This window comes from Macaca nemestrina, chromosome 10 (assembly GCF_043159975.1).
Source record: "Macaca nemestrina isolate mMacNem1 chromosome 10, mMacNem.hap1, whole genome shotgun sequence".
NCBI lineage: Eukaryota > Metazoa > Chordata > Mammalia > Primates > Cercopithecidae > Macaca > Macaca nemestrina.
Window position 1 is genome coordinate 129171347 of NC_092134.1, and position 27758 is coordinate 129199104.

General features: G+C 43.3%; 1 protein-coding gene across 1 annotated transcript; it reads right to left on the reverse strand.

Moving 5' to 3' along the window:
• Window positions 1-1188: 1188 nt before the first annotated feature.
• On the reverse strand, window positions 1189-18133 carry LOC105482093 (DEAD-box helicase 47). Its single transcript, XM_071072185.1, has 12 exons — window positions 17997-18133; window positions 17238-17331; window positions 9551-9739; window positions 9223-9294; window positions 8867-8985; window positions 8220-8291; window positions 7608-7724; window positions 6897-7043; window positions 6241-6378; window positions 5147-5217; window positions 3778-3907; window positions 1189-1747 (listed from the first exon to the last, which is right to left on the reverse strand). Exons 1-12 carry the CDS (start codon window positions 18081-18083, stop codon window positions 1616-1618), a joined length of 1368 nt encoding a protein of 455 aa, XP_070928286.1. The 5' UTR covers window positions 18084-18133; the 3' UTR covers window positions 1189-1615.
• Between the last annotated feature and the right edge of the window lie 9625 nt (window positions 18134-27758).

Consider the following 27758-nt stretch of genomic DNA (forward strand, 5'->3'; position numbering starts at 1 on the left):
CTTTGGGAGGCCGAGGCAGGTCGATCACCTGAGGTTGGGAGTTCAAGACCCTCCTGGCCAACATGGTGAAACCCTGTCTCTACTAAAAATACAAAAATTAGCTGGGTGTGGTGGTGCGTGCCTGTAATCCCAGCTACTCGGGAGGCTGAGGCAGAATTGTTTGAACCAGGGAGTTGGAGGTTGCAGTGAGCTGAGATCACACCACTGCACTCTAGCCTGGCAACAGAGCGAGACTCTGTCTCAAAAAAAAGAGGCCGGGTGCAGTGGCTTATGCCTGTAATCCTGACACTTTGGGAGGCCGAGGTAGATGGATCTCTTGAGCTCAGGAGTTCAAGGCCAGTCTGGGTAACATGCCAAAACCCCATCTCTACAAAAACACAAAAATTAGCTGGGTGTGGTGGTGAGTGCCTGTAATCCCAGCTACTTGGGAGGCTGAGGCAGGAGAATTGCTTGAACCAGGGAATCGGAGGTTGCAGTGAGCCGAGATCATGCCACTGCACTCCAGCCTGGCAACACAGCAAGATTCCATCTCAAAAAAAGGAAAAAAGAAAGAGGCCGGGTGCAGTGGCTCACACCTGCAATCCCAACACTTTGGGAGGCCGAGGCAGGTGGATCTCTTGAGCTCAGGAGTTCAAGGCCAGTCTGGGTAACATGCCAAGATCCCATCTCCACAAAAAATATAAAAATTAGCCAGGCGTGATGGCGTGTGCCTGTAGTCCCAGCTACTCAGGAGGCTGAGGTGGGAGATCACCTGAGCCCAGAAGGTCAAAGCTGCAGCGAGCTGAGGTCATACCACTGCACTCCACCCAGGGTGACAGAGTAAGATAGTCTCAAAAAAAAAAAAAAAAAAAAAGAGTCTACATAAGAAACTAGTCTTCCTAACCACCTGCTTAATTGAGGGAATGAAGGAAATAAATCTATTTAGGGATTTTAAAGACCTCTGCTGTCTTACTGATGGACTTTGCTCCATCTGCAAGAAAAACACAACCTCCTTTCAAGTAGGACTTCCCTTTCAAAGCCATCTATCATCTTGTTTCCTTGTTGATTTTTTAAGTAATAAATATTTATCTTAATTAAGACAACCAATGAATGTGCCATGTAATCAACACTGTCAGGTTCTTACCTATTAACAAGATCTTACTTAAATCTACAAGGCCCTTTAACACCAAGGTCTTTAAGGAGTTTGAATCTTTTAAAAATAATGTTTAAATTTATTGTTTCACATTAGTTTGAAAAAAGTACAAGCCAAGATGGCTTAAATATTATTTGCAGATGTCCAAGCTTCTTTACAATTACAGGTCGTGGACGTCATCAACCTAGTCCTCGACTTGCAGCTAAAAAAGGCAACAGGTCTGTGTGAGTGACAGAAGAGCACATCCTACTCATGTCATGAGCAAAGAGTCAAAGTTGAAAAAACAGTAACGGTCTTGACATCAGCACTGTAAGAATTATTCTGCAGTAAACTCCAACCCAGAATGGGGAAGAGTACTGAATTCACTGAGCACATTCTGGACACAATTCTGACAGATTTCAGTCTCACGATCTCTGTCGGAGCAGGTTTCATTCTCCAGTTCTCTTTCACAGAACAGCAGAACGTGAGCCTTCATAAAAGTGATTAGCGGCCTTTCCGCTTCTTCATTTTTCCTCCAGCCACCTTGTTCCTGACACCAATAGCGCCCTCTGTATCATCATTATCTCCAGCATCCTCTCGCGAGCGTTTCTTCTTTTCTCCATGCTCCCTTAACTCCTGCAAGAAAAAAAGAAGATGGGATTGAAAATGAATTACTGGCACTGAAGGTAACACATTCTACTCCCCTCTCCTTAAGATCAAGTATCAAGTAACTTCCTGATGCCTGACATTAGCAAAGGAATGAGATCTAACTCCAAATATACAAAGATGTTAACCTTATTGGTAATCAAAACGTGAACATTAAAATAATAAGGTTTTATTTTCACATGGCAGATTGGCAAAGACTTAAGAGAAGGGTAATCCCCAGTATTGGCCAAGGTGTAGAAAAATTCACATATACTGTCACTTACAGCGCAATCTGCTATAGCTTTTCTTGGGGGAAGGGGCAATTTGGCATTCTGTATGAGTTCAAATTTTAACTGTGTACATCCCTTGGCCCAACAATTCTACTTCTAGGAATTGATTCTAAGGGAGTAAGTATGCAAAGCTATACGAAGTAGGGAGTTCAACACTGTACCAAAGTAGAAAAAAACTGGAAAAAAGCATAAGCATCCATGAATGTAAGTATTTCATACACATGATGGAATTCTTTGTAGCTGTTAAGAAACGATCACATGAATCTATATTTGTTGAAACAGAAAAATGTTAATCCTATATAATTAAAGTCTAATTATGGCTAAAGAAAGAAAAATAACCACATGTTATCAATGGTTTTCTGTGGGGAAATGTTTACCTTTTCACTTACTACTTTAATCTTTTCTGTATTTTTTGAATTTTTTTCCCAATGCACATGTAATACTTTAACAAACAAAAATACCAAACAAAAAAATCCCATGTGGGCAGAATAAAAACCAAATCTGTACCTCAGCTACTCCAACAACCACCTATGGGCAAAGTTTCTCCATCCCTCAGACCAGAACTCCAGAAAGCAGGCAGCACTTCCGAGTGTTTTCCTCTAGAATCTTCTCATCACCCCTATTACTGTTACTACTACTACAGGGTGAGTATCCCTCATCTGAAATGCTTGGGACCAGCAGTGTTTTGGATTTCAGATTTTTTCTAATTCTAGAATATTTGCAGATACATAATGAGCTATCTTGGGGATGGGACTCAATTCTAAACACAAAATTCACTTGTTTCATATATACCTTATACACATTGTCTGAAGGTAATTTTACACAGTATTTTTAATATTTTTGTGCATTAAAAACATTTTGACTGTGTCTTGGTAGCAACCTGTCACATGAAGTCAGGCATGGAATTTTCCACTTGTGGCAATCCTTTTGGCACTCAAAGTTTTGGATCGCCAGGCGTGGTGGCTCAAGCCTGTAATCCCAGCACTCTGGGAGGCTGAGGCGGATGGATCACCTGAGGTCAGAAGTTTGAGACCAGCCTGACCAAAATGGAGAAACCCCATCTCTACTAAAAATACAAAATTAGCTGGGCATGGTGGCACATGCCTGTAATCCCAGCTACTTGGGAGGCTGAGGCAGGAGAATTGCTTGAACCTGGGAGGCGGAGGTTGCGGTGAGCCGAGCTTATACCATTGCATTTCAGCCTGGGCAACAAGAGTGAAACTCCGTCTCAAAAAAACAAAAAGTTTGGATCTTGGTTTTGGATTTCAAATGTTTGGATCAGGTATGATCAACCCCTACTAGTAACTATGTAGTTTATATTGGCTTCTCTGGTGCTTGTAAAACCCCATAAGGTATTCAGGCAAGTGTTATTCCCAATTTACAGGTGAGAAACTGATTCTGATTCTGAGAAGTCAGGCACATTTCCCAAGCTCACACAGTTCACAGCTGCATCTTCTGACCTCAGGTCTGATGAATTATCTCACCACAGGTGACACGTGAACAGTTGCTATGAATGTGTAAATGTCAGAATGAGGCCAAACCCTGAATCCACCATTTGGTTGGATGGTCTAATGCAAATTACCTACCATCTCTGCACCTTAGTTTGTTCATCTGAAATTTGGAATAAAATAATACCCAGCTTCTGCAGTCTAGTGTGAGGGTTAATATGATAAAGTGGCACACAGTTAACATGGTTTGCACAGACACTGGTGAGAAAAGAAAGATGCATACCATTCGGGCAAATCTTTGGGCTTCAGCCACGCGTTCTGCCAGCATCATAACCTCATCATCCTGTGTTGGAAAGACTGGTAGTTTCTTCCCAATTAAGTGTTCTATGCGCTGGAAGAGTTCCACGTCATACCTGAGGAAGGAAAACTGCACAGCTTTGGTTGCCTGGTAATGCAAATGCCTGTCCATTCCCAAACTATTATTATATGACGCAACGCAATAGGAGCCATAGGTTTAAACAATATTGAACATATTATTTCTTTTCTAAGGATGGGTTAAGTGCAATCTCTGTGCATAGCCCATTAGAAAATCACTCCAGGGAGGCCAGGCGTGGTGGCTTGCAACTATAATCCCAATGCTTTGGGAGGTCAAAGCAGGAGAATCACTTGAGACCAGGAGTTCCAGACCAGCCTGGACAACATAGTGAGATGCCATCTCTATAAAAAAATTAAAAATTAGCCAACCGTGACGGCCTGTGCCTATAGTCCCAGCCATTCGACGTTGAGGCATGAGGACTACTTGAGCCCAGGAGTTTGAAGCTGCAGTGAGCTATTATCGAGCCACTGCACTCCAGCCTGGGCAACAGAGTGAAACCTTGCTGCTTAAAAAAAAAAAAAAGAAAGAAAGAAAAATCGGCCGGGCAGGTGGCTCGTGCCTATAATCCCAGCACTATGGGAAGCTGAGGCAGGTGGCTTGCGCCTGTAATCCCAGCACTATGGGAGGCTGAGGCAGATGGATCACTTGAGCTCAGGAGTTCAAGACCAGCCTGGCCAACATGACAAAACCCTGTCTCTGCTAAAAATATTTTTTAAAAAGCCAGGTGTGCTGGCATGCACCTGTGGTCCCAGCTACTTGGGAGGCTAAGGTGAGGTAGGAGGATTGCTTGAGCCCAGGGGGTGGAAGGTGCACTCAGCCAAGGTCGCACCACTGCACTCTAGCCTAGGCAACAGAGCGAGACAAATTAAAAAAAAAAAAAAAAAAAAAGAGGGAAGGAGGGAGAAAATCCCTCAAGGTATTTATTCACAGGACAGCCTTGGGCACATAAAAATTTGTTCCTCAAAAAAAAAAAATTGGAAATAGTTATTCTAATACTTTCTGAGTTGACACAAAGACAATTGCTCTCCAGCTCTAGGTACCACTTTACCATTCTACATGCCAAATACTATACTAGATCTTTTACATATATCATCTCCAATTTTCACCAAAACCCTGCTAGATAGGTATTACTATTCCCATCTTTCAACGCCTTCATCCTGGTTTTCAGTATGAAAGTGAGTAGTGTAGTAAATGATAGCGCCAGGTTCCCAGTCAGTGGCTCGAAAGTTCTGCTCTTTTCTCTACGTTGCTCTGCCCCTAAAGCTGATTTACTTACTGCGTGACAAAAGTAATAGCCTTTCCGGAGCGCCCAGCTCTAGCTGTTCGACCTACTCGATGGATGTAATCCTAAAACCAAAAGGGTACATAAATTCAAGTTATATGGATTATAAGTAAAAAAACAAAAAAAAAACAAAAAAACCTACGTATGCAAAGTCTTGCCATAAAACTTTGAAAAAAAATAGATTCATGTCATAACATGGAGAAAATAAATGGCCTGGGCAATCTGTTGAGACAAATCTACTTCATCTTTTTTATTCTCCTTGCAGCACAAAATGGATCCAATGCTTTCCCCTCTTTCATAGAAAGATAAATCTACAAAGCATATATACATGGTCGCAAGCTGCATGGTGTTTTAAAAAACAGCACTGGATCTCGAGGCAGAGCTAGGTTATAGCTGTGGTCCTTCCCACCTGCCGGTTACACAATTACCTGCAAATTATATAACCTCCCTGAATCTTGGTTTCTATTTATTGAACAGGCATAGAAATACATGCCCAAATTATAGAGTTGTTATGAAAATCAAATGAGATAGCACCTCATCTACAGCAGTTAAATACAAAGACAAGAGACACACCAGTCTCATCCAGGGGTGCTTCTGTCATCCTCAAGGGACACTGGTAATGTCTGGAAATACTTCTGATTATCACAAGTGGAAGAGTGTGTGATGCTGTCATCTAGTGGGTAGAGGCCAGGAATGCTACTAGGAATCCTTCAACTCAAAGAACAACCCTTCAACAAAGAATTCGACAGCTTAAAATGTTAATAATGCCAAGGCTGAGAAACCTTGAGATACACTGAGAACTACAAGTTGTCATTCTCAAGAAATGACAGTGACATGATCAGTATGTGGTGCACCTGCCACTACTATGAGCATCTAATAACTCTCCTTGGCTACCTCTTTCATATGTACTAACGTTACATACACAGGCCTGTGCAAGATGATGAGAATGAACTAATCAAGGGCTTTCTTGTTTTTTGATACTTAATTAACCAGGAACAAAAAAACTGCTGTAACTAAGGAAAGACAGAAGACACTCCATTAAGAAACACACTTTAGGACTAGAAAGGCAAGTTAGCAACAGGACTCACCTTGGAATGGGTAGGAATGTCAAAGTTGACAACTACATCTACATGAGGTATGTCCAAACCCCGGCTGGCAACGTCAGTTGCTAGAAGAATGGAACGGGCCTTGGCCTTAAACTTATTAAGGGATCCTAGGCGCTTACTCTGAGGTAATGAGAAAGAAATGATGGAAAACTTAACATACATTTTGGAATACAAAACACAAAACAGACAAACACAAGAACAAAGAGACATAAATTTTTTAAAGTTTTTTTCCCCCCAACTTTTGAATGGGGCTTCACAGGTCAAAACAGAAATATGAAGCAACAAGAAATAAAAAAAAAAAATGATACAAAATAAGGGTAGCCTGACACAATAGAAAAGTAACTGTGAAATAATTAATTAATGTTTTTAGAGACCAGAGTCATTATCACCATTAGGGCTGAATACATCAACTCAACAGCTTGCAAACCAGACAGCTACATATGCAATATTCTAATGGGAGCCTCTTGCTACCCTGGGAGAAAGTAAGCATCTAGAGCAACACTTCAAAGCCCATAAAATGAGAACAATTATGGAAACAGGCATCAGTGCCCTATGTCCTTATTGTACAAATCTATTGTTAGGAGGTTTATCTCGCTCATGCCATCAGTGCATGGCTGATGATGACGATGAATCCTTACCTGACTCATTTGTCCATGGAGGGGGATGGCAGTGAATCCAAGATTTCGCAGTAGCAAAGCTGTTCTCTGGGTATTATTACAGGTGCTGCAGAATATCATAAAGGAGTTTCCCGCCAATTCATTTAGAATATAAACCAGGTAGGTATCCTAAGTTACAAACCCAAAACAATATATGTCATCGAACCTGGGAGAAAGGATTGGAGACCTGGCATATACATAAGGTAAAAACTAACCCTATAGTTGCTTCTCAATTATCCAGACCTCCATTATCCAGACCTCCAGCTGCCAGCTTAGGATTCCTTAACCAGCATTATCATCTCCGTGAACCACTATTCCCCACAGAGCCTAAAGGCAGGCAGGAGATCTGTCCTCAGAAAACAGGAGAAGTCCTTATATCAAAGCACAAAACCAGAGGCTTCATCCTAAATAAAAGCCACATTATAAGCGAACAAAGGAAAAATTACCTCAAGGATGGGGATGGGAAGGAATTATATGATTACATCATGACCTCATTATTGTGGTTTAATATGTTGTGAATTCCTGGCATGTCTAGTTTATCGGTGATAATATAAGCACAACACGCCCTCTAAAGCAAACAGACAGGATGCCAATCTGCATTACAGCTCTTGGCTAATCAAGGGTTGACACATTTTCAGATGCTTTGGTGAAAAGAAGAGGGAGAGGCAGGAATGATCAAAGTAAACACTTTACCTTGAATTTAGAGGGAATAAAAATATAATATTGCTGTAATTTTTCAACTGTCTGGTATTTAGAGGAAACGGCACATTTCACAGGATTTTTCAGAGCTGCTCGCTGAAGCTTTTGCACCTGGAGGAAGAAGATCCAGAACAGCACACTGATGCCTAAACACTCTTTATTTATATGGTTTGACTCTGTGTCCCCACTCAAATCTCATGTTGAATCGTAATCCCCACATGTCACGGGAGGGACCTGGTGGGAGGTGACTGGATCATGGAGGTGGTTTTCCCCCATGCTGTTCTCATGATAGTGAGTTCTCACAATTTCTGATGGTTTTAAAGTGTGGCACTGCCCCTACCTCCTGCCACCATGTAAGACGTGCCTTGCTTCCCCTTCGCCTTCTGCCATAATTGTAAGTTTTCTGAGGTCTCCCCAGCCATGTGGAACTGTGAGTCAATTACACCTCTCTTTTCTGTATAAATTACCTAGTCTCAGATAGTTCTTTATAGCAGTGTGAAAATGGACTAAAGCAATTTATTTTTACTTATTGTTATTATTGTTGTTACCATTTACTTTATGTATCAATTCTCATAAAGAAGAAACAAAAGTCCTAGCAAATTTCACCTTCTTGGTCATGGTGGCAGAGAAGAGGAATGTTTTCCGATCTCGAGGGATCACTTTGAGGATCTTGTCAACCTAAGGCACAAAGAAGAAAAGATGCCAATATGATATTCAGACTGGAAGAGCTGCAAATCCTCTAGGTAATGAAGGAGGTAGACGTTAACAAATTAAATATATCACTGTGAAGATTTGGTACTCGAAAATTCAATTCGATTCAGCTAAAGTTTACTGAATATTTACTGCCTGATACCCCACCAGACACTATTAAAAAAATACCTTTCTAAGAAAAGAACAGTTTAAATTAGTAGACCAGAGTTGATCTAAGAGAAAAGTCAAGAATAAGTATTAATCAACTAAGTAAGCTGGGATTAGTGGGTCATCAAAGAAAATAAAGATATTTCAGGGTATATGTCAAGGTCTAAATTAAATGAAATGGAAAAGAAAATCCAGTTTTGATATTTCCCATTTCTGGAGTCAGAGTCAGACTATATTCTAAAGATAAAAGGGTGCTGAGAAACTGCAATTTGAAGAATATCAAGAATGAAACTGATACTGATGCAATGTTCTACATAAAACAAGTGGGCAATGAACCAAATTTTGAAACAGGAACCTGAGATGCTCTAAGAGGAGGAAAGAAATTGAGAGCTCACCTCTGTCTCAAAATCCATATTCAGTATTCGGTCGGCTTCGTCCATAACCAAGTATTTGAGAGCTCTCAAGTTGAAACCTTTCGTATTTTCCAAGTGGTCAATCAGTCGACCAGGAGTTGCTACCAAGAGAGGTTGAGGAGAAACAGTGATGTTTCAGAACAGGACGAAAAACAACAACAACAACAAACAAATAAAGTTACCTGCCCCACCCCACAGCTCTCCACCAAATTTAACTTAAGAAATTAAAAAATTTAACAGGGTTACAAAATCTGTTTCTCAAAGTCTTCCTATCCGATATTGGTAGATTTTCTCCAATTCATCACTGCCAGTGTCTTTTACCTTCGTCAGTTACTCACCTATTATTATATGTGGTTTTTTTGCAAGGGCCAAAGATTGAGACATTGAATCAATTCCACCCACAATCACAGCTACAGAGAGAAAAAGAACATAGAGATGAGATCCTTAATTTTTTTCCACGGTCCACTGAACATCTTTTAGAGCCAATGCCAGATTTCTACTTAAACTTGTTCTTCCCTTACAATTAATACTCTTCCCAAAGCTAAAATACAGCATTAGCTCTTTGGGTCAATGAATTATGCTAGCAATACCTTCCTCCATTCTCCTTTCACACTCATTCTTCACTTGTGATGGCAACCTAGGATCCCTTCCCTCTCAGACACTTACCACTCTGCACTCCAATAGAGGACCCCAGGGCTTCAAACTGCTCTGAGATCTGAAAGGCCAGCTCCCGAGTCGGGGTAAGAACTAGGGCAAACAAACGCTGTGGGGTCTCCAGCAGTGCATTCAGAATGGGCAAAGCAAAGGCGCCTGTTTTTCCAGAGCCAGTTTCTGCCAGCCCGATGATATCACGACCTAGAAGAAAAAGAAATTCAACAGCCAAGTTAATTCTCTCTGCAGTATTTCTGTGTCTTCTACAATGACACAATGCTGGGCACAAAGTAGACGCTTAATAAATATCTGATGAACTGGGGAGAGAGGAAAGTTGAATAAACAGAAAAGACATGGTCTCTCTCTTAGATAAGCTCAAAACCCAGTGGTGAGACAGTCTGATATACAAATTCATTATAATGTGATAAGAGTTTTAATACAAGCCCCTGCAAAATACGTGAGAACACAAGGAAAAGTAACTACTGCCCAGAAGAGTAAAAAAAGGCTAACAGAGATGATTAAGTGAGTTAAACCTAGAAGTAAGCAAAGAAGGGAAGAAATGATATTCCTGTAAGAGGAAAGATAATTATAATTAAGGCTTTAGAGAACATAGCATGCTGGCCAGGCGTGATGGCTCACACCTGTAATCCCAACATTTTGGGAGGCTGAGGTGGGCAAATCACCTGAGGTTGGGAGTTCGAGACCAGCCTGACCAACATGGAAAAAACCCGGTCTCTACTAAAAATATAAAATTAGCCAGGCATGGTGGCATGCCTGTAATCCCAGCTACTCGGGAGGCTGAGGCAGAGTTGCTTGAACCCAGGAGGCGGAGGTTGCCGCGGTGGTGAGCGGAGATCGTGCCATTGCACTGCAGCCTGGGCAACAAGAGCGAAACTCCGTATCAAAAAAAAAAAAAAGAACATAGCATGCATAGTTAGGCTGAGGAGTGTAATGTGGCTGGAACATAGAAGTGTTAAGGGAGAAAGAGAGAAGAATGAGGCTAGAGTTTTGATGTTTTCCTATAAGAGAGAATTGAAGGATTTTAAACAGGGAATATCATGATCAGTATTACTGTTTAGGAAGATAAACTCTAGGCCTGATGACATAAGGAGGAGCCAAGGAACCTTACAGTGCATGCCATTTACTGCTCCTTCTGAGGGAAGAATGCTCTAAGTAATTCTTTAAGAACAGGTCACCACTGTTTGTTATCACCACTCAAGCCACAACTTATAAGATCTGGAAATTAACTCCTGGGTGGAGATCACTATCTCCAGGCTGGCTGTAGTGCATAGGCAGCTATGCACTACAACAGTGTCCACTGAGAACACTCCCTCTTAAATCACGACCCCTACAGTTGCTGCCCCTGTTCTATGACCGCGTAACAGCTGAGAAGTCTTCTTTTTTTTTTTTTTTTTTTTTTTTTGAGACGGAGTCTCGCTCTGTCGCCCAGGCTGGAGTGCAGTGGCCGGATCTCAGCTCACTGCAAGCTCCGCCTCCCGGGTTTACGCCATTCTCCTGCCTCAGCCTCCCCAGTAGCTGGGACTACAGGCGCCCGCCACCTCGCCCAGCTAGTTTTTTGTATTTTTTAGTAGAGACGGGGTTTCACCATGTTAGCCAGGATGGTCTCGATCTCCCGACCTCGTGATCCGCCCGTCTCGGCCTCCCAAAGTGCTGGGATTACAGGCTTGAGCCACCGCGCCCGGCCGAGAAGTCTTCTTTACCTAGAAGATAATCCTACAATAAACAAATCCCTTTCCCCTGACATAACCTGAACATGACTTACAATCTGAAATGACTTAAATGACCAGAACAGGGAAAACAAAGGCTCAACCGGGACATCAGATATAATTCAGGGGAGATATGATGGTGGCCCGAACCGAGGCCAGGAATGAGCACAGGAATGAGTGAGATTCAGAAACTAACAAAGGGGAATGTGGGTGACGCACACATTTTTAGTACAGGACACTCAAAAGCCAAAAACTGAGATATAGGCAACAGAAAAATTAGTCCTGGTTAGGAAAATAAGGACTTTGGTTTCCACACAGGGAACTTAGAACTTAAGATTCCTGCAGTAAACTCAAAGAGGTATGTCTAAAAAGCAGTTGGACATACTTGTTTAGAAATACGTCTAAAAACCAGTTGAACATACTTGTTTGGAGCTCAGGAAAAAAGTGGGGTTAGAACAGACATGGGACATAAATATCCTACCACTGGTACTCCCTCAGGGGCAGATGCTTCAGAATAATCCATGAGACATATATATATATATGACCGGTCCCATGCCTGGAAATTCTGATTCAGTATTTCTCACCCAAATCTCATCTTGAATTGTACTCCCATAATTTCCACATGTTGTGGGACGGAGCCGGTGGGAGATAATTTGAATCATGGAGGCGGTTTCCCCCACACTGTTCTCACAGTAGTGCATACGTCTAGTGAGATCTGATGGTTTTGTCAAGGGGTTTCTGCCTTTGCATGTCTCTAATTTTCTCTTGCCGCCACCAGGTAAGAAGCGCCTTTTGCCTCCTGCCATGATTCTGGTGGCTCCCCAGACACACATGGAACTGTAAGTCCAATTAACCCTCTTTTTCTTCCCAGTCTTGCGTGTGTCTTTATCATCAGTGTGAAAACGGATTAATACACAGTGTATCCTAGTGAATTATATATTTTAGCCTTCTTTTCATTAACATCAGTGTTTTCCATTCAAAAGCAAATGCACAGATGTGAAATACAAGTCAAACCAGACAACAGACTGATTTTTTAGAGATTACAGACAAATGACAATCCAGGGATAAAACGTCTCACTCATCTACTTATTGTAATGTTCCCCAGTGGCAGGGTAGGTAATAATGAATTGCAACAGCATCTACCTATCTGAGAAACAAAGGTCAGTGTAAGCAAATGATTCCCAAAGCTTTTTAGTCTTCAACTCCTTGGGGATACTGCTGTCCTGCCTGTGTAACACAATACACCTTCGGGAACAGGGGGCGGGGCAGCTACGATTTGTTCTTTTTTTGTCAAGGGAAATCTTAACATTTCAGAAGAAAGGAGTACATAAGAAAGATTTAGGGAAGTAAAGGAGCCGAAGTTGCTTGGTTCACGAAGCAATAAGCACTGCTCGCTGCCCACAGCTGAGGCCTGCACTGCTTTCAGTTTTTTGAGTCCCTCAGAGCAACCTTCAGTTTGTGAAACTGATATATTTTTCTATGTCATCTCCTTTCTTCATCTCTGAAGAAACCTCTGAGCCTTTTCAGTGTTTATACCTGTAGAGAATATACCAGCATGCATAAACTCCATAAGAGCAGAATAAATTTTGCCATATAGACCTGCCACGTTGCTAGCACTGAACATAAGTGCTTGCTACATGGCAGCCATTAATAAGCTGTTTGAAATTCCTTGAGGACAACTCTAAGTGATCTCTGAAACAGAAATAAATAGATGGTGTCTCACTATGTTACCCAGGCAGGTCTCAACCTCCTGGTCTCAAGCAATCCTCCCACCTCAGCCTCCCAAAGTGCTGGGATTACAAGCATGAACCACCATGCTCACCAAACAACTCTTAATCTCTTGATAGTAACACATGTTGATGCAGATCCATTAACAGAGGTTTTCTGAGCTATAAGATTCTATGTTCAAATTCCAGCTCTAGCAATAATTAGTTAGGTGACTCTAGCCAAAGGACTTAACTCCCTGAGCCTCAATTTCCTCACTAATAAAATAATTATCCCTACCTACTATTCAGCATATTATAAGGTTTAAGAACAGTGGACAATCTGGGCTCAGTAACTTTGCAGAAACTGAAAACGTCATTAATCCCAAATTCAAATTTAGAGTTATTTTAATCAAATAACAACAGCAACAAAATCAAACATTATTTGAATCGTTTCTATAGATTCAAATGAAATATTTATAAACTACTCATTAGAATGAGACAAACCCAATAAGGATAAAGACATTTTCCATGGTGATCGTGTCTGCCAGTTCCTAGCAATCTTCCACTGACCCCTCCCTATTCTTTTCTGCATCAAATTTAAACTTATGGCTGAAAGCATTAAAATAATTTTAGGATGGCCGGGCACGGTGGCTCAAGCCTGTAATCCCAGCACTTTGGGAGGCCGAGATGGGCGGATCACGAGGTCAGGAGATCGAGACCATCCTGGCTAACACGGTGAAACCCCGTCTCTACTAAAAAATACAAAAAGCTAGCAGGGCAAGGTGGTGGGCGCCTGTAGTCCCAGCTACTCGGGAGGCTGAGGCAGGAGAATGGCGTAAACCCGGGAGGAGGAGCTTGCAGTGAGCTGAGATCCGGCCACTGCACTCCAGCCTGGGTGACAGCAAGAATCCCTCTCAAAAAAAAATAATAATAATAATAATAATTTTAGGATTACTGCCAGCTGTTTTGACTCCTTTTTCTCACCTATGCTGTAGGGCAAGCTGGAAAAGTTAAAATGCACGAACGCTTCTTGCTGTTTTTTTTTTTTTCTTTTGAGACAGAGTTTTGTTCTTGTTGCCCAGGCTGGAGTGCAATGGCACAATCTCGGCTCACCGCAACCTCCGCCTCCCGGGTTCAAGTGATTCTCCTGCCTCAGCCTCCCGAGTAGCTGGGATTACAGGCATCTGCCACCACCCCGGTTAATTTTGTATTTTTAGTAGAGACAGGGTTTCTCCATGTTGGTCAGGCTGGTCTTGAACTCCCGACCTCAGGTGATCCACCTGCCTCAGCCTCCCAAAGTGCTGGGATTACAGGCGTGAGCCACCGCGTCCGGCAACTTCTTGCTATTTGAAAGTAATGCTGGGCCGCTGATACTTCTTTCCCACCACTGGCCTTTATATGGTCCTTATCCTTCAAACTTCTCTGCACAGGCTGGAAGTGTTTATTAGCCCCTCCTTGAAACACTTTCCCTTCCCTAATTTGTGTGAAACTATACTCTCATGATTTTCAACCCTCTACTGAATCTTCCAATTTTTCCTCTGTCATCTTTGCCAATCTAATCCATTTCTAATCTCAGCTATAACTGCTCTTTGGATACAATGTCTATATCCACCTCTGGCCTCTCAATCAAGTTCCAATCCCAGGATTCCAACTGGGTATTTTTTTTCCTTTTTTATTGTCCCTCAGTTTTATTAATTGACAAAAAATTATAATATACTTATGGTATAGAATGCAAAGTTTAGATATATGTATACTTTGTGAAGTGATTAAATCAAGCTCATTAACCTATCTGTCACCTCACATACTTGTCATTTCTGTGGTGAGAACATTTAAGATCTACTCTCCTAGCAATTTTCAAATACACAAAACATTTTTTTTTTTTTTTTTTTTTTGAGACGGAGTCTCGCTCTGTCACCCAGGCTGGAGTGCAGTGGCCGGATCTCAGCTCACTGCAAGCTCCGCCTCCCGGGTTCACGCCATTCTCCTGCCTCAGCCTCCCGAGTAGCTGGGACTACAGGCGCCTGCCACCTCGCCCGGCTAAGTTTTTGTATTTTTAGTAGAGACAGGGTTTCACTGTGTTACCCAGGATGGTCTCGATCTCCTGACCTCGTGATCCGCCCGTCTCGGCCTCCCAAAGTGCTGGGATTACAGGCTTGAGCCACCGCACCCGGCCACAAAACATTATTAACTGTAGTCATCATGCTATTCAATAGATCTTCAGAACTTATCCATCCCGGCTAACTGAAACTGTACCCTGAGCAACATTTCCCCATTCCCCTCCCACAAGGTCAACTCTATCTCATTGATATCCAAAATCAATTACTTCCAACTGAACTCATCTTTCCTGAATTCTCCCCCCATTCCCTTTTTGTATCAGTGGTACACAAATAATATGCCCTGAACATAACAGCCCACAAACTTAGCGATAATCTTAGATTTTCCCCACCCCTTCCTTGCCTTCCACTTGCTTAACTGGTTGTAAAATCAAGGATTATTTTTCTAACATTTTCTTTTTCATTCTACCACCACCCTACCCATTATTTATTGCTAAAATCATTACAATAACCTACTAATTGGTTTCCCAGACTCCAGTCTCTTGTCTCTAATCTTTCACAGCTATGAGATTAATGTTCCAAGAGTACAACTCTAAATCCTTAAGCTCCAAAAATGCCCCACTGCCTATGAAACGAAGACCAAATTCCTTGACTCAGCACTCAAATCCTTCATAATCTGGCCCCAGTCACCTTACTAAACTTTTTCACTACTCTGCTAAGTACTTGCAAATCTCCATACGTGCCTATGGTTTCCAGACTGGCTTTTTTTCCACGCTGTTCCCTATGCCTAGAAAGTTCTCCCTTCCCATCATATCTGAATGTCTAAATCCTTCTAAATTCAGTCTTCAAGGTTCAGCTCACATGTCTTCCCAACCTCCCCAGCCAAAAATAAAATGAAATAAATCTTCTCTAATCCATCCTAATTAGAAGTAATCTTTTCTCCCTCAGTGCACTCTGAATGTAACTTTCTTAGGTCCCTGTTCAACTTGTAATAAATTTATAATTATCTCTTTAATAGATTATGGACTCTAGGAGAGGACAGACTATTAACCTCCAGTGCCTTACATTTACAACAAATAGTAACTATTTATGGAAAGAGCAAATGGAATTTTGTAGAGTAAGTCTAACCTCTTCTCCACATGACAGCTCTTCAAATCATTAAATCTTTCAATTATTATCAATAGCTAGGTTAATTACTAATAATTAGTAATAATTATAGCTTACATTAATCACTAATATAGTAATAATAGCTACATTAATACTAACAATAATTAGCCACATTACCCCTCTTATAATAATAGCTAAGATTACATTCACTTTTTCTGAGGATCTTAATAGATTTCAGTTAACTAAGACCTCTGGGTGTCTTTTATCACCCACCCGAATCCTGTAAAGTTGGTACTTTAGGAATCTAAGAGCAGGTCTTTATTTCTATTCCTATTAAAGTTCATCCTGTTACGGCCAGGTGTGGTGGCTCACGCTTGTAATCCCAGCACTTTGGGAGGCCAAGGCAGGTGGATCACTTGAGGTTAGGAGTTCGAGACCAGCCTGGCCAACATGCTGAAACCCTGTCTCTACTAAAAATACAAAATTAGCCGGGCATGGTGGTGGGCCTGTAATCCCAGTTACTCGGGAGGCTGAGGCGGGAGAATTGCTTGAACCTGGGAGGCGGAGGTTGTAGTGAGCCAAGATCGCACTACTGCACTCCAGCCTGGGCGACAGAGCAAAATTCTGTCTCAAAAAAAAAAAAGCTCCATCTTAAAAAAAACCTCAAAAACAAAAAGTTCATCCTGTTAGTTTCAGTTCCACTAGCCATCAATCAGCACTTTAACCACTCTTTTACAAATCCGATAAACATGGCTCACAGCAAGAATGCTCAACTCCTCAAGACACACATATGTGTTCCAGGCATCCTTCCCTGTCTAAGTGTGCACCCATTGATGTATAAAGTCTACCAAGATTGTCATTAATATACTTTAATCCAGGGCTTCCTTAAAGTCAGCATCTGTGGCAGAGAACAAACCCTTTTAGTTATTAAGACAGAAAGTAAGCTCTGTAAAACTGGAGAATGACATTTTCAAATGCCATTACCCAAACTTTGTACCTTTAGTGACCATATCCTTATTTCACTTGAAGTATGCAAGCAACAGCTTTCAAAAGGGGTATCTAATTGAGATAACTTTATATTAAATCTGTACGAAATCACACAACCTACCTTGTAAGGCCAAAGGAATAGCTTCAATCTGGATCTTGGTGGGTTTTGTCCATCCCAACTGGTCACAAGCTTCACACAACACATCTGTCACACCCTTAGAATTCAGAAAAATATACCTTAGCCAAGAACAGCACACCCCTACCTCCCTCCTACTTAACTGACTTTGTCAGAACCATCATGTACAACCAATATACTTGCTTTAAAAGGTATTTGCTGTGCATCTCAGAGCTTACTCTTTATACCATGAGACAGTAGCTCAAGACTTAACGAACATTTTCTGCTCACCAAGGCCAAGGCCAAGTGCTTTACATGTAGCATCTCATTTAATCGTCACAACAATTCTGCGAGGTAAGTACTTATTACTATCCCCAATTTACAGATATGAAAAGAGAAACACAGAGAGATAACAACTTGTCTATAGTAAGAGACTGGGTCAAAATTCAAATCTGGTTGGTTCATCTGACTCCAAAGCTCCAGCTATAAAGAGACCAATTCCCCATATGTACAACCTCCTGGACACATATAAACGTTGCCACACTAAAGTGGCGAATAGGGCAAATGCGGCTCTCAGGGCCCAGCAGCCCTCCCACCACCCAAACTCAGAGCACGCCCGAAACCCAGCCCTCTGAAATTCTGGGGAAAACCCAAGGTAGGCCCCGAGATGCTTTTGTGCACTATCAGAGCGGGATCTAAGGTAATTGGGTCTGCCTGAGCCTAGCACCAGAGTACATAAAAGAAGCCAGCGCCATCCATTCTCACCAGGTCTTTAAATGTTTTAGTTTCCTCCTCTTCCATCACTGGCTGGGACGCTTCGGTCGGAGAATCGCGTTCCTCGGGCGCCGCCATCTTGTCTGAAGTCTCCGGAAGTGGGTCTGCGGCGCGCGGGATGCTGGGAAATGTAGTTTTAGTTCTCCCCGGACGGCTTGCTCTGGGCGCCCCCTGCGGGCTTGCCGGGGATTGCACCCGTCCGCTAGGCGGGTGGAGCCCAGTGAATACGCGCGCGTAGGCAGGCGGAATAGGTCCGATTGCAGAAGGGGCCCATCACCGGGGAATCGAGTTGACCTTTAGATCCCTTTTAAAGCTCCTTCCCTACGTGTGTCGCCAGTTATGTTCCCCGCTTTTCTAACCATAAAGTTTGGAACGGATTGATATCACAATGCCATTTTTTAATTATAGTATTACCTTATTCAATAATGTTGAGAGCCTACCATATGCTAAGGCTGTGCTAGATGCCTAGTGAACAGGACAGCGACCCCTGCCCTCGTGGAGAAAAAGGAGACAGAAAAAGGAGATAAGCTATCACGGATCATTTCAAATTGTGAAAAGTAGCTGGGTGTGCTCATGCCTGTAACCCCAGCACTTTGGGAGGCTGAGGGGAGTGGATCACTTGAGCCCAGGAGTTCGAGACCAGCCTGGGCAATATGGCAAAACCCTGTGTCTACAAAAAATACAAAAATCAGTCGGGCATGCACGGTGGCATGCGCCTGTAATCCCAGCAACTCAGGGGGCTGAGGTTGTGGGATCACTTGACCCCGGAGGTTGAGGCTGCAGTGAGCAGAGATCCTGCCGCTGCACTCCAGCCTGGGCGACAGAGTGAAACCCTGTGTACATAAAAATGACAGAGTAACCTGCCGAGGGTGGGTTGTGGGGATAACTGTGGATTGGGAAGGCCTCTCTGAGACGGTGATATTTGAGTTAAGACCTCACTGTTGAGCAGGAGAAAACGTTTTAAGATCCCGGGAGATAATTATTCCAGAGTGAGAGAATTCCAATACCAAGACTGTGAAGCTACTGAGGCTATTCTGGAAAGCAGCAAATTCAGAGCTGTACGTTGCATGCCCCAAGGCCAGCAATGCCCTCCCATGGCCTGTCACTTGGGTCTCACACTGCACAGGGTGCTCATTGCAGTCTTATTCCTGAGGATGGGAAGTTGGAGGCAATCTGGTGTCCATCATTGGGGAAATGCATAGTTAAAATGTGAACATGGTGTCTACAAACATGCCCTTAACAATATGATGAGAATCTCAAAAACCTAGCGCTGAGTAAGAAAAGCATAAAATATATCAAGTATATTAAAATATAGGCCCACAGATATCACATTCTGCTAAAATACATCCAACAGAAGATACACTTGAAATATTTTAGAATGGTTGCCTGCAGAGGGAGAAGAATTAGAATAAAATTGGGAATTGGGAATAAAAGAATTAAGTGTAAAAGATAATAGGCCGGCCACGGTGGCTCACACCTGTAATCCTAGCACTTTGGGAGGCCAAGGCCGGTGGATCACTTGAGGTCAGGAGTTCAAGACCAGCCTGGCCAATATGGTGAAATCCTGTCTCTACTGAAAATACAAAAATTAGCCAGGCGTGGTGGCGGGGACCTGTAATCCCAGCTACTTCGGGGGCAGGGGCAGGAGAATTGCTTGAACCCGGGAGGTGGAGGTTGCAGTGAGCCAAGATCCTGCCATTGCACTCCAGCCTGGGTGACAGAGCAAGACTCCATCTCAAAAAAAAAAAAAAAAAAAAAAGATAAGAAATACACAAAGCTAGAGAGGGGACTTGTGATGCCAGTGTGCTTGACCTGAGAATTGTGATGAACTCAACTCGAGGTCTCAATGTGCCTGCCAACCTTCCCACCACCACAACTAAAAAAGAGCCCTGATTTAGGCATCAGGGTGGTGTCTGCAACAAAAAGGGTAGGATGCGGTCAGAGAAGTGGGCTCAGGTCAGACTCTGCAGGGCCCTGTTGTAAAGGGCCTGGGGTTTTGGATGTTATCCTAAATGCAGAAGGAAGCCACTGGGGGTATAGAGCAGGGAAGAGGTATGACCTACACATTGAAAATATTACTCTGCCGGGCGCGGTGGCTCAAGCCTGTAATCCCAGCACTTTGGGAGGCCGAGACGGGCGGATCACGAGGTCGGGAGATCGAGACCATCCTGGCTAACATGGTGAAACCCCGTCTCTACTAAAAAAATACAAAAAACTAACCGGGTGAGGTGGCGGGTGCCTGTAGTCCCAGCTACTGGGGAGGCTGAGGCAGGAGAATGGCGTGAACCCGGGAGGTGGAGCTTGCAGTGAGCTGAGATCCGGCCACTGCACTCCAGCCTGGGCGGCAGAGTGAGACTCCGTCTCAAAAAAAAAAAAAAAAAAAAAGAAAATATTACTCTAACTCTATATGGAGATAGGTTGTAGAAAGAGTGGGAAAAGGAGACCGTCTAAGACAGTGGTCCCCAACCTTTTTGGCACCAACGACTGGTTTCGTGGAAGACATTTTTTGCACAGAATTGGGGCGGGGATGTTTTCAGGATCATTCAAGCACATTACATTTATTGTGCACTTTATTTCTATTATTATCACATTGTAATATATAATGAAATAATTATACAACTCAGCATAATGTGGAATCAGTGAGAGCCCTGAGCTTGTCATGCTGCAGCTAGGTGGTTCCATCTGGGGGTAGTGGGAGACAGTGACAGATCACCAGGCATTAGATTCTCATAAGAAACCTGCAACCTAGATCTCTTGCAATAGGGTTTGTGCTCCTAACAGAATCTAATGCCGCAGCTGATTTAACAGGAGGCAGAGCTCGGGTAGTAATTCTTGCTCACCTGCTACTCACCTCCTACTGTGCAACTTGGTTCCTAAAGGGCAACGGACTGGCACCAGTCCATGGCCCAGAGGCTGGGGACCCCAATCTATGTTGGGAAAAGGGCGTGTGGGGTGCCTGCATAAACTGGCCATAAAAATATGGGACAATAAGTTGTGGAAAGTCACTAAAGGGCTCTGAGGAGGAAAGCCTTCTTATCGCCATTATGTTCCCATGCTCTGAGCGCAACCTGCTTTCTTATCTATAAACACTGTGTTCAAGGAGAAAGACACTCCTTTGAAGCATTGAAATGGACAGACGTTCAGGCTCCTAGTTAAGCCCACTCCCACTAGCTACTTTTCGATAAGTTAAAAGTATGCTGTTTGAGCACAAAGGAGATTCATTTAAACCACTATTGCTATAGATTACGCCTATGACATACTGCCTCCCTTTCACTGTTTCGCCCTGAACATCTGCTTCTTAGATCTGTGACTGTCCTCAATAAACAGTGTGGGGACCAGAACTCTGGGCCTTTCGCAGCCTCCATCTTGCAATTGGCCCCCTGGCCCCCACTCTTTATGCACTCTTAACCTATCTTTTCTCATTCCTTCGTCGCCACTGGACTTTGGGTACCCTACGGGTGGTGATGAGGCTGGTCCCCAACAATCTAAGAGAGAAGGGATGCTCTTCATACCCCTGGCTCTAAGCACAGGGCCTGGCAAAAAGTGGATGCTCTGTAAATGCTGCCTGGCTGAAGTAAAACAGTAAAGCGTTGGGATCAGGAAGGACAGCAGACCGGAGAGGACTTCACTGTTTGTTTTTTAGGGAGTGAGGTTTTTCCATATTTAAGATTACATTCCTGGCCGGGCACAGTGGCTCACACCTGTAATCCCAGCACTTTGGGATGCCAAAGCAGGTGGATCATTTGAGGTTAGGAGTTCAAGACCAGCCTAGCTAACATGGTGAAATCTCGTCTCTACCAAAAATACAAAAATTAGCCGGGCATAATGGCAGGCGCCTATAATCCCAGCTACTTGGGAGGCTGAGGCAGGAGAATAACTTGAACCTGGGAGGCAAAGGTTGCAGTGAGCCGAGGTCGTGCCACTGAACACCAGCCTGGGTGACACAGCAAGACCCTGTCTAAAAAATATATATATATATACACACACATATATATAAAAGATTACACTCCTGCAGAATGGGCTGGGGTCTTTGGCCTTTTTACATTAGTTCACTCCAAGTTAAAGGAAAGGAGAGCAAATACACACTGCATAAGACAACAGGTCACCCTGAAATTGGTTCTATCGGGCAATCACAGGCATACAATTATGCTAGCCCAGTCTAAGGCATTCCATCTCTCTATTTAGCCCTCCTCATGGCTACCTTCTCATTCTCCTATGACTTGGAATTGGGCCACTCTAGATGGTCTCCAAAGTGAATACATATGCTTTGCGATAAGGGGAAGTCAACTTCTCCCAAAGAGCGTCTACCCAGCTAAACTGGGCTCTTCCTCTTCCTCTTCTCTGTTACATAGACCTGCTGGGGAGTTTGTTCTCCTCTTTTGACAGAGAGGAACTCTAGTCCCAGAGAGTAAAGAGACACAAGAGTAAAGAAAGAGTAAAAATCACAAGAGACAAGACTAGAAGCCAAGCCTCTTAGACCAGGTGTGGTGGTTCACTCCTGTAATGCCAGCAATCTAGGAGGCTGAGGTGGGTGGATCACCTGAGGTCAAGAGTTCCAGACCAGCCTGGCCATCATGGTGAAACCCCATCTCTACTAAAAATACAGAAATTTGCTGGGTACGGTGGTGTGCGCCTGTAATCCCAGCTACTCGGGAAGCTGAGGCAGGAGAATTGCTTGAACCTGGGAGGTGGAGGTTGCAGCAAGCCGAGATCATGCCACTGCACTCCAGCCTGGGAGACAGAGCAAGACTCCTTCTCAAAAAGAAAAAACAACAACAAAAAGCCAAGCCTCTTGAGACCAGACCAAAGCTTTTACCAAAGAGAACATCGTCTTACATAATCGAAAGCAGCTTCCTTCTTCAAAAGCAGCCACACAGACTTTTCTGTAAAAACAAAGAGAGAAAGCAGCTGCAGTATTTATTTTGCTTCCCCTTGACTCATCCTCTGATTGCATTTAGGAGAGTGGAATGAGAAAGAAGAGCTGAGAGAAGGAGAGGATCCTAACTGGGGAGTGAGGGGAAGCAGAGATAAAAGCCTGAAAAGGGGACTCAGATGGAAATAACTGGAAGGTCTATAAATTTGTATATCATATATGATCTAAAATTACGTGAGTTTTGTTCAAATGTATTACAGAAAAGAAAAAGGAGTCACCCGTAAAATGTCTGGGGGTGGCTGCTGCTTTAAAGGGAACTGATTTAAGCCTTTCAACTGCAGTTATAACATAAGACCCTGTTGATTTTAGCCAAACAAATCTTTTCTGTTCTTTCTTGGATAATTCAGACACAGCGTGTTTTTAAAACTTCCTCTGGTGTCAGTGTCCTCAGGGTATCGAGGGCCATGAAGAGGATGTGGCATGCGGTGACAGCAGCATCAGCACTGCTCGATTCTTTGGTCCGTTCCTGCCAGCAAGGTTTGGGCCTTGGAAGAGCACCCACCCCAGTGACCAGATTCATGTCAGACTGACAGGATGACCATAGGTGGGTTCCAAAGAGGAAAGCCTGCAGTAGCTGAGATGATTGTCTGCTTTTGACTATTCCTATCTGGTTGGAAGCAGTTTGGATATTTATATTCTGGGAATGGAAATAATAGAGGTCCATTCTGGTCACTGAGCCATGTCATATCCTGTACTTTCAGAACAATGAGAAAGGTTAAAGAGGAAATATAAATAAACACTCTAAATGATGAGGGAGGAAGAGCAAGCCTGAAACAATACATGGGCTCCAGAAGGAGAGGTCGAAGGGCCTGACCCCATCTTACGCAAAGGTTTTCATGAGCCTCAGGCTCCTTTGCCTTCACGCACCTCTTCTTCCACAAAAAGGTATTAAAAATTGTATTTTACAACTGCATTAGTATACAGACAAATATATTAATGTTATGTATTAAAACCTGTTCTTTGACTTAACAAATTTTTATTTTATTTTATTATTTTCCGTTTTTAGAAACAGGCTCTCTCTGTTGCCCAGGCTGGAGTACAGTTTCCTGGGCTCAAGTGATCCTCCCACCTCGGCCTCCCAAAGCACTGGGATTATAGGCGTGAGCCACCTGGCCTTTTTTTTTTTTTTTTTTTTTTTTTGAGATGAGGTCTCCTTCTGTCGCCCAGGCTGCAGGGCAGTGGTATGATCTCGGTTCATTGCAACCTCTGCCTCCCAAGTAGCTGGGACTACAGGCACATGCCACCATGCCCAGCTAATTTTTGTACTTTTAGTAGAGGTGGGATTTCACCATGTTGGCCAGGGTAGTCTCGAGCTCCTAATGTCAAGTGATCCACCTGCTTCGGTCTCCCAAAGTGCTGAGCCACTGTGCCCTGCCCTGGCCTTCTTTTGATTTGAAAAGAAATGAAAACCTGTCTTTGGAGATCTGTAAAAGCATTGTTGGCTCCAGGCATTCTGTCTCCTGCACCCCACAGGTAAGGGAAAGGTGTGAGGAACGTAGGGGAAGCCTACCACGGGCCAGGAACCCAGGACCACTGTGGAGGTGAGCAGGTTGGGATGTTGGTGGTTCCTGGAGCAAAAGTAAAGTGAGCCCCCAACTTAGGGACAAGAGTTCTGTGGAGGACTCAAACAAAAATTGGTGATCTGTTTCCGCACGAAATGGCCAAGAAGTTGCATACCCGGAGGTCTGTTTTGGAGGAAGCTCGCTTATGACAAAGTGCCCTTTATTCAAGAAGGAACCCATACAAAATGTAATCAGTCAGGAAATTATCTTTAGACTTGTGAGTGGTAACTTGTTATGAATATGTATGTTCAGATGAAGAAAGGACAGACACAGATGATGTAATAATGCGGGCAGAGAGAGAAGACAGCAGTGTACATAAAATCTAGAAAACAGACAGTTCAAGTACAATTTACGTAGTTATCTAACCAATTCTTGTCTAGAGAGAAAAAATAACTAGTCCTTGTTATTTGTTGTTTTCTTTTTCTTTTGGCTTTTAATTTGAAACTTTTTCTTTTTTTAAATGTTTGTTTGTTTATTAGTTTGTTTGTGTTTTCGAGACGGAGTTTCACTCTTGTTGCCCAGGCTAGAGTGCAGTAGCAAGATCTTGGCTCACTGCAACGTCAGCCTCCCAGGTTCGAGCAATTCTCCTGCCTCAGCCTCCCAAGTAGCTGGGATTACAGGCACCTGCCACCACACCCAGCTAATTTTTGTATTTTTAGTAGAGATGGGGTTTCACTGTGTTGGCCAGGCTGGTCTTGAACTCCTGATCTCGTGATCCGCCTGCCTCAGCCTCCCAAAGTGCTGGGATAACAAGTGTGAGCCACCGTGCCTGGCCCTGTTTTGTCATTGTTTTTGTTTTTATCAAGACAAGGTCTCACTATGTTGCCCAGGTTAGTCTCGAACCCATGAGCTCAAGTGATTCTCCTGCCTCAGCCTCCCAAAGTGCTAGGATTACAGGTGTGAGCCACCACTCCCAGCCCCACGTGTGTTGATACGACATCGTCACTATGCTATCCCCGGTATGACGAATGGAAATATCAGTAATATGCTCATAACATTTTCAATTAACTTAAGCCAATTTGTTTTGTCTCCTGCATAGTCTACGCACTTCAAGGGGTGTCTCTTCTGTGGGTAACTCCTTTGGAGCCTCAACTTAGCCATGTCTTCCAATGAACATGAAAACTTTAGCATGTGGATTTCTCCCCAACACTTGCTTTTCTCTCCATCTTCTTCATCTCACCTCTTTCTTTTCCTGAAGGTTCCACATCAGCAAGTCTTACAGACTCTGCTGCCGAAATGCATCTGGAGTCCCACTACTTCTCCTCCTTTTCCACCACTACCATCATAGTTCAAAATGAGTTTGATTGTTGTTTGATTTCCCACCCAACAACAAGGGTTACCATAACAGTGACTAGAGCACGTCTGTGGTGTGCACTCATGCACTTCCCATTGCCTAGCCAAGAATAGGAATTCAGAAAATACTTGCCCAATGGGTGAATGAGACTGGTTTGTAGATTGGTCTCCTGTGACTGTGCTTAGCATGAATAAATCCCCAGAGCCTATTTATTTATTAATCATAGGGGTCATAGGGAGTTTCTGAATCTGAAAAAAAAAAAAAAAAGAGAGAGAGAGAGAGAAACCGACCTAGGACCGTGGTAATTTAATAAGGCTGTGGCCACTTCCGTGGTGAACACCCGCCCATAGGCAGTGGCTAGGAGCAGCAGAGCAGGGTTGGGGTGGGAGAGTGGCAGAAAAGCCACTACCAAACCTGCCATTTGGCCCCTTGAGCCCCTAGGTCCACTGGGAATAACAGATTTTTATGTCTAGTGCTCCCCCAAAAATCTGGTGTCTCAGACTGAGAACTAAACTGAAGAGGACAAATGATGTTCTATAACGCAAATAAAATTTATAAGGAATGGGTTTAACCTAGAGTCAACGATAAGCAGGAAGTTCAAATGCTATGTTACAGTCTTACGTAGAAAGCACGGCGGCTAGGGTTTCAAGGTCAGTTCATGCTATGGACCAGGTAGTGAAGGAAAAGGCAGCTCTGAGTCATTTCCTGGTTTCCTGGTTTCCTTGTATTCCCTTCATACAAGTGAGGTTTTTTTTAATGTACACACTTTTTTTTTTTTTTTAAGAGAGTCTCACTTTGTCACCCAGGCTGGAGTACAGTGGCGCAATCTCAGCTCACTGCAACCTCCCCCTCCCGGGCTCAAGAGATTCTCCTGCCTCAGCCTCCCAAGTAGCTGAAATTACAGACGTGTGCTAATGTTTTGGTATTTTTAGTGGAGACAGGGTTTCTGCATGTTGGCCAGGCTGGCCTCAAACTCCTGGCCTCAAGTGATTCGCCTGCCTCAGCCTCCCAAAGTGCTAGGATTACAGGCATGAGCCATCACACCCAGCCTTAAATGTATACACAATTAAAAAAAAATTACTAGAAATGGAAGTGTTTATAAAGTTCCTTGGCAATCCTGATACCATGGCTACAATGAAATGAGTGCCACACACAGCAGCTTCCGGCTGCACTGAAAATAGAAGCATGTGAATTTCATATAGTAAGTTTGATATCTAAATGTTTAAAATAAATAAAACATTAACTGCTATCCTGGACATTTCTCATGCTTGATGATAACCCAACATCTTTTAATCATCTTTTCCAATGATGGGCAAATTTCTCCCATTCTAAGTTCACCTCCTTGAAGTAGAAACAAGAAACTCACTCCTCACCCTCCCTTGCACCTCCCAGACACATGCCTTGGTCTCTGTCAAACAGACACACCCACACCAGAGCTTAGTTCAGATGTGGGTCATGCAAGGAAGTAGACACAGGCATTGGTAGAGGTGTCCTGCTTAAGGGGCAACAGCACAAAGGCTGTGATGTCCAGTGCCTGTACCAGTCGTGCGATAGGAGGTGCCCTAGCCTACCAACAGCAGCAGTGGGGTTTCTGCTGGAGTGGTGATCTCACAACAGGCTGTGGGTGTTGTTCCTGGCTGCATTGCTCTTGAGCCTGACTTTTGCTTTCTTGGAGATTCTATGACCTTCCTAATATGCTTTAATAAAGTCCTTCTCTGTTTAACTAGAAGAGGTTCTGGTGTTTGTATCTGAGAACCCTAACAGCTGCTAAAGGAAAAAAAACTATACTTCTCTGATCTTTTTTTTTTTTTTTTTTTTTGAGATGGAGTCTCACTCTGTCGCTCAGGCTGGAGTGCAATGGTGCAATCTCTGCTCACTGCAACCTCCACCTCCTGGGCTCAAGCAGTTCTCCTTTCTCAGCCTCCCGAGTAGCTGGGATTACAGGTGTGCACCACCACACCTGG